General features: G+C 42.6%; 1 protein-coding gene across 1 annotated transcript in view; it reads right to left on the minus strand.

Annotated features, from left to right (window-relative positions):
- The window catches only part of LOC136678128 (protein CASP-like), a 161258-nt gene that overhangs the window by 45115 nt on the left and 108889 nt on the right, over nucleotides 1-7254 (minus strand). The window contains exons 10-14 of the mRNA XM_066655998.1: nucleotides 5056-5160; nucleotides 4274-4462; nucleotides 3472-3530; nucleotides 2667-2715; nucleotides 2022-2118 (exon numbers count right to left, since the gene is read on the minus strand). Of these exons, the coding sequence (XP_066512095.1) occupies nucleotides 2022-2118; nucleotides 2667-2715; nucleotides 3472-3530; nucleotides 4274-4462; nucleotides 5056-5160 (499 nt within the window). The remainder of the gene's footprint in view (nucleotides 1-2021; nucleotides 2119-2666; nucleotides 2716-3471; nucleotides 3531-4273; nucleotides 4463-5055; nucleotides 5161-7254) is intronic.

Here is a 7254-nt window from a genome sequence, read left to right on the forward strand (position 1 = left end):
GGGGGAAGAAGTTCAGACTGCACAGTCACTCCCGATGAAGGTTAAGCATTAACGTGGTAAATATTCATCGTATGGCCTCATGCGAATCGGTTAAAATATTCATAAGCCACCAAGGGCCGGGTCTGAACAGGGCGGCCGTGCGGTGCGTTAGATCTTAACGCAGGTGGACGGCTCTCTAAGGGGAATGGTTTAAGGGGGGAACATTTAGGAGCCTTAAAAAACTCCAACACAATGAATTTTTCATGGATCTCATGTTGTGCTACATGTTTGGCTATAACACAGTACACCAAGGGCATCGTTCCATAACCATGAGAAATATTTCTGCGGACCCGAGGGGGTACATTTCTCTACCTGAATGCAAACACAAAATCAAATGCTCTGAAAAACACAATAACACCCCATCAGCGACGTGAAGGGCAGCACTAGGGCGATTTCAAACCTTTACAAGACGCAAGGGCCTGAGGTGAGGTTGCCAAGACTGTTTGAAGGAGTGGACCCGGTGAACATGGAAGAAAATAATCAACAAATGAATTTCATGTATGCTGATGACCAAAGGGCCCTCTAATTTAGTGGGACGTGATGAGGAGGTCAGGCAACAGTGACCTGTCAATTATGCTAATTTTTTATGCAAAGTTTCCAGCGCTATTTAAATACCCTGTTTATGCAGCCCCAGAGCAAAGGCTCTTGACATTTCTCTCTCACACCCACACACACACACACACACACACAGACACAGAAATACACAGAAACGTGGGGTCAGATCATGTTTCCAGGTTTGTTGCAATCTCTCCAACAACTTGCATATTTACTCTCATTCTGAAAATGAGAGCTTGAAAATGACTCCCAAACACTGGAATCTGTAGGGCATCACCTCCTGTAAAGTTACATATTTGCAGAAGTACACTGCTAACTCTTAAAAAAATAACACACTTTTTTTCCCCGGGAATGTTAATGCAAAAAGAAGGACCTCTGAGTGTGCGAGAGACAGATTAAGTGAACAGAGAAACAACGAGAGAGAGAGAGAGAGAGCGAGAGCACAGAGCAGGATGGAGAAAGAGCACATAAAGCAGCCTGCTCTATAGTCAGCACGCTGCTGGAAATGTCAGCGGCACATCTGGTGATGAGCAATTATCAAAAGAGCCATGACTAATGTGGCAAAGTGCTGAAGTGGCCCATTTTTTCGACATGAAAAACAGTTCAAAAAAAGTGTCTCCATTTTAGCAGCATTAACTTGTTCCACCCTTTTCCATCACCTCCAGATTGTCCCATAATACTCAGATTCCAACATAATACCAACATAACATTGTCACTGTCCAATTAACAACATGCAACTCTATTTTTGTGGATTTTTTGTGTGTTATGATGAATTAACCAATAGAAATGCTCAAAAATTACTGAAAGTTAAGTGGGTTTTTCCTTCTCCTGTAAAGTTATTATTTTGGGAAATACATATATATCAATGCAACCAGTAAAATGATCTGTAGCTGTGCATCTTTGATATTTAATCTACGCTTGAAGTCCTCTAATTCAATACGGCTTATAAATGTCTTTTAAAGTGAATGTCAGAGTCTTTGTTGGTGCCAGACCTTCTGGGAGAACAATGGATTATTCAATGAGCAGCAAACTAACAAAAGCCACAACTGGGAATTATGACTCTCTCATTGTTAAATATATATGATACACAAAGTCATTGGTTTCAAAGTGCAGTCATCGTTAAGTGCAATGATCTGAATTTGATTTACAATCGTAATACTGGGACAGACCAAATAAATATAGTATTTTCTTTAAAAATTCAACAAAGGGACTGGGACTCACTCCCTCAGTTCTCTGCAGAAAGCAGCTGCACTCCTTGAAACCCAAAACCACAGTTTGCAAGAAATTCTAAGTAAATTACATTTCTGCAGCTATTGCAGGTGAATATAACATCTGGGGTCCTCCTGGTCTGCTTTCTGATCTCTAAACAAACGGCTCAACAAGCCTGTCTAGTCTCCGGGCAGCCGGAGTGGACCGGGCAGACTTACCGCTCAGCTCCGTGTTAGCGATGCGCAGGGAAGCGTTCTCAGACTGAAGACCACGATTCTTCTCCAGCAACAAAACCTCTAGAGGCTTAGACGAGTCCTGAAACAAAGGAGAAAAGTTCTATTATGTGTTCTGGAGACGACAGAGAAAATGGCATGCCCACTACTCTCCAATGTATTTATTAAAATGGCAAAGGAAGTCAAGGCTTTTCAAAACACAGCACTCGTTTTGGGCCCCTGAGCCACCAGAGGACTCTGTTATTTATAACATTTATATAACATTACACAGAAAGCTTTGAAATCCAGAGTTTTTCTTTTTTTCATTAAAACTACACTATTCAACATTTGGAGGCCTCTCTGGTGGAAAGGTGTAACTGCATTGAAGAAAATTTTGCAAAATGGGCTGTGCCTTGGACCTATTTGATTACAGCTGTTGATTAATTCAGGTCGTTGTTCAAACATGAAGTACATGCCTTTGCCGATGTAAGTGAATGATATACTCTCATATTATTTTATAATATCTTCATCAGTGTAATGTTGATTTACACTGTACTGGGGCTGTGTGTGTGAAAAGGGTTTTTTTTTAAGCAAAACATTTTACATAGTGCAGCATTTGAAGAGAAAGAAATGTGTCTATGTTACAATTACCTGCACTGTGGCATTATCAGTGGGCCCGAACTCCATAGACTTCAAGATACTGTGGAGAAAATAAAGGGTATTTGTCAGTAACGGACAGAAATATATACATTTACCCAAACGATCACTCAGGACTTTTGGACAGAAATACCAGAGCCACACACTTACTTTGAAACAACGCAAATTAAATCCATTTTCGTCAAAGAATTCGAGTCATCTCGAGCCCTGTTCTCTCTGTCGTACTTTGGGCAGCGGTTAAATAGGAGGCGTGATCTTTTTTCATGGCCAGATCAGATCAATTCTGGTGGCATTAGTGAGGAATGCTTTCAGAGATGCTATCACTGCTAGGGACTGGCAGTGCGAACGTGGTAGATAAGGGCGGGTTTGAGCATGGGCCAGAAGGAGAAAGGGCCTCGGATCGAGCCAAAAAAAAGGGCCTATTCACAGGAGGAAGCCCTGACTCAGATCTATAAACACACGCAATTGAGTTAGAGTCGGGAACGGCAGACGTACCGCACGGACTAAAGCGGTTAAAGTCCATCAAAGACAGACGGTAACCAGATCAGCCTTGTGCCGATAAGACCACATCAGAGCTCTGCGCTACGCAAACCCAGTTAGCCAAGCATCCCAACACTCCCGAACCCACAACACAAGCGCTCTTCAGCAGCACTGATTAATCATAATGACCGATCTGGTATTTGCAACACAACTATGAGGCTGGACGTGAGGCTAATAATAAAAAAAGCCAGTGCATTATCGAGAATATTCAGAGGCTGTTAGTGAAGTGCTGGGGTTAATGAGGCAGCTCAGCTCCTACCTCAGCTCTTTCTTCACCTCCTCGTAGTCGGCCTGCTCTTGCAACTTCTCCTCCAGTTGCTGCAGGAGAAAAGAAGTGAATAAAAGAGGTTAAAAGAGAGGCATTGAATAGAAGAAAATTAACTGAGAAGGAACAACACAAAACTGCTCTGAAGATACGATTCCGCTGGAGATGCAAGTGATGAAAGACCAATACTTAGCACTGTGCTGCAACTGTCAAAGCTAAGGATGCATTTATATCAACAGCCTGGTTCCCTTGGTCCAGGCATTGATGTATTTTAGTAATGATATTACAATTTTTATAGTATTTAATGGGGTCCACCCAGTGCTTTTTAGATGGAGCTTGTGAAGGCCAAACCATTACAAATGAGGCTGAAACCGTTTTCGTATTTGGATTTACTGTTCCACCTTAAATGATGCTTACCAGGCGCCAGAACGCAACCGCTGCACAATTTAAGATTTAATATGAGCAGCATATTTAAATAACAGAAGCCAAATTCAGCTATGGATAAAGAAACTAGAATTAGAGGGACGTGCTTCATTTGGAGAACTACTTTTTGGTGGAGGGACAATGTACAGGACTTATTTACTTTCTTTTTTTAATCTGCACTTTGGGAAATAGCAATCCAACAATAACACACTCTTTTTTGTTTCTAATGCTTAAAACGATAGTTCCCTCTGTATAAAGGTAAAACCGCAGTTAATGTGTAAATATTGTTTGTACGTGTGTTACAGCTGGCATTATGAGGCAAAGGGAACGTTGTGTATACTGAATTTTACTGAAATAAAGTCAGTGCTGAAACCTTGAGCGTGGCGCTCTTGGCGCTGAGCTGTTGCTCCAGCTGGCTGATCTGGGAGGAGGAGTTCTCGCGGAGTTTGGCCAGACTGGCCTGCAGTCTCTGTACATCCTCCACCAGCTGCACCATCTCCCTCTCCTTCGCACTCAGCTCGGCCTCCAGACTGGAGCGGGACACCACTTCCACTGCCTGCTCCTACAAGCACACACACAACACAGAGATTTAGGAACAGTGCAGCGGATAACATCATGCTGGAGAGGGGTTCGATACCCGACCCAGATGACCACAGCACTATTAACAACATACAGTCCTTGGGCAAGACTTCCAACTCTATATTTGCGTGTACAATGTTTTAAATATCGTAAAACATTACAATAAAAGTACATTAATTAACGGTACTTAAGAATATATTAAGTAATACGACTTAATAAGTTATTAAGTAATGATAAAAACAAGAAGTAATTTTATAAAATCCCCAAAAATGCTAGTTAATGTTAGTTCTTGTTTCTTATCCTTACTTTTTAATCGTGACATTACCTAAGCATTTAGTAGCACTTACTACTGTCTTAAGGTTCATGAATTAATGTGTTACCTAAAATATTAAGTTGCTCTGGACAAGCGTCTGAGGCATGACCACAGTGTGGGTGACATATTAACACAGACACAAATTCTGCACGGACCAAGTCTTAGTTTTGTGTTGTCAAAATGCATTCAGCTCAGGATAATGTTGAGAGAATCAGAAACTACACAAGCTTGAAGCTGGAGGTCAGAAAGCCGAGTGCTCGTACCATGTCTGGAGCTTTCTGGATCTGCGTGGCCAGCTGCAGGGACTTGTTGGCAGATGTGAGCTGCTCCCTCAGAGCCTCGGCCTCTCTCTCTGCAGCCTCCGCTCTCTGTGTGGACATTAATTCCTCATTAACTTTTCAATAAACACTAGGAAAAAGGAAGAGCACTGACGTGTAGAGGGTGGTGTTTGCAGGCAGCTGCTTGTCTAGTGTTGCTCCTGAAAGAAAGTGTATTAATAGGTACTTTGCCCCCACCCTCTTTTGGCGCAGTAACAGATTCTACTTTTCTGGAGTCGAGAAAGGCTTTGGATTATATGCTGGAATTTTCCTATTGGTTTTGGTGGTGTTGTGATGCCAGGTCAGGTACTGAACGATTAGCTTCAGATCACGAAATCCACGTCAACTCATTGTAAACGTACGAGTTGGAGTGGATGGTATGGGGTGGAGGTATGGACGGAGAACCAATAAATACCAGGACTTTGTTGAGGGCTGCCCAACAACAGCGTTCTCCAGCCAAGTGATCTGGGCAAACTGCACAATCCGTTTTTATGAAACACCCCCAGTTTGCTTAGAGCCAAGTGACAGCTTTAATTTGTTATCGGCAATGTTAGCAATTTCTGATGAAGCGTTCCTTTTAAGCGTCCATCACACCAGTGGGTTGTGATGGCTCCCCTTTTGGCATTCAGATCCATGTCAGTCTTAATGAAGGGCCACGTCTGATGAGCCCCTGGGCTCAGATCTCTCTGATATGAAGCAGAAACGCCTGCAGAATCAACTCTTCACAAATACTCTCATCAATTCCTCACTGCTCTGTGCTCTGGCCAGTGCTCAATGCTACTATTGCACAAAGTTCAATCCTCAATTGATGAAAAGTGTGACCTGTTTATCCAAAATTTGTTTTTGAAATGATATAATAGGTAGTATGTGCTCCTTTTCCATAGTAACAGCATTGGTTTCTAATTACAAACTCCACTCCAACTCGTATTAATGTATCGAATGGTGCTCCATCGCTGCGGAGAATACAGTTCCACTGCTCCACAGTCCAAAGCTGGGGAGACTTATACCCATTTGGCAAACACTTGCAATTGATCATGGGGGATGTACAGGGGTTGGACAATGAAAGTGAAACCCCTGTCATTGTAGTGTGGGAGGTTTCATGGCTAAATTGGAGCAGACTGGTGGCCAATCTTCATTAACTACACACTGCACCAGTAAGACCATGTGCATCCAATGGTTCAAACACTGTGTCCTGAAGGCGGTGCCGTGTATCAGGACGACAATGCACCAATACACACAGCGAGACTGGTGAGAGACTGGTTTGATGAACATGAAAGTGAAGTTGAACATCTCCCATGGCCTGCACAGTCACCAGATCTAAATATTATTGAGCCACTTTGGGGTGTTTTGGAGGAGGAGCGAGTCAGGAAACGTTTTCCTCCACCAGCATCACGTAGAGACCTGGCCACTATCCTGCAAGAAGAATGGCTTACAATCCCTCTGACCACTGTGCAGGACTTGTATATGTCATTCCCAAGACGAACTGACGCTGTAAAAAAGAGGCCCTACACCACACTAATACATTACTGTGGTCTAAAACCAGGTGTTTCACTTTCATTGTCCAACCCCTGTAGACTCATGCATCTGCACTAGAGCATCTCTGATGCCTGCCTATGCAGACCATACAAACTGTGCTGCTCTTTAAACAATTCATTATAAGAGTCGTCTTAAAACTTTCAGAGAAATAAACTCAGCAGAGACTGAAGTGACCGTCACAATGAGCCTCGCTGTGAAGGCACAGAGCAGGAAGGCGTGACCGAGCCTGAGGCGCATATCAGTCAAAACAGCAGCACATGAAATGGTTCACGTCTAAATGTCAACACAGATATCTGTAGTTTATGCATCAAGGCAACTGACAAAAATAAGATGAAACGAAGGTGTGATTAAAAGCCTAGTCTGGGAAATCTTTAAGGACACGCTGGAATTAAAATAAACCTTTATGTAAATGATCACTTAAAATATGGAAATTAAGATCAAATGTCTTATTTGAGAAATAGCCTGCTTTTAAAGGGGTTTATTATGAAAACTCATTGGTTCGGAGCAAGTGCACATTAATAGGGAGGATCTAGAGTCCATCGACTCACATACTGTGAAACAAGACCACCCAATCATTTCTCTAAATCAGAAAAATAAGGATCCTGGGAG

Source organism: Hoplias malabaricus, chromosome Y (genome assembly GCF_029633855.1).
Source record: "Hoplias malabaricus isolate fHopMal1 chromosome Y, fHopMal1.hap1, whole genome shotgun sequence".
NCBI lineage: Eukaryota > Metazoa > Chordata > Actinopteri > Characiformes > Erythrinidae > Hoplias > Hoplias malabaricus.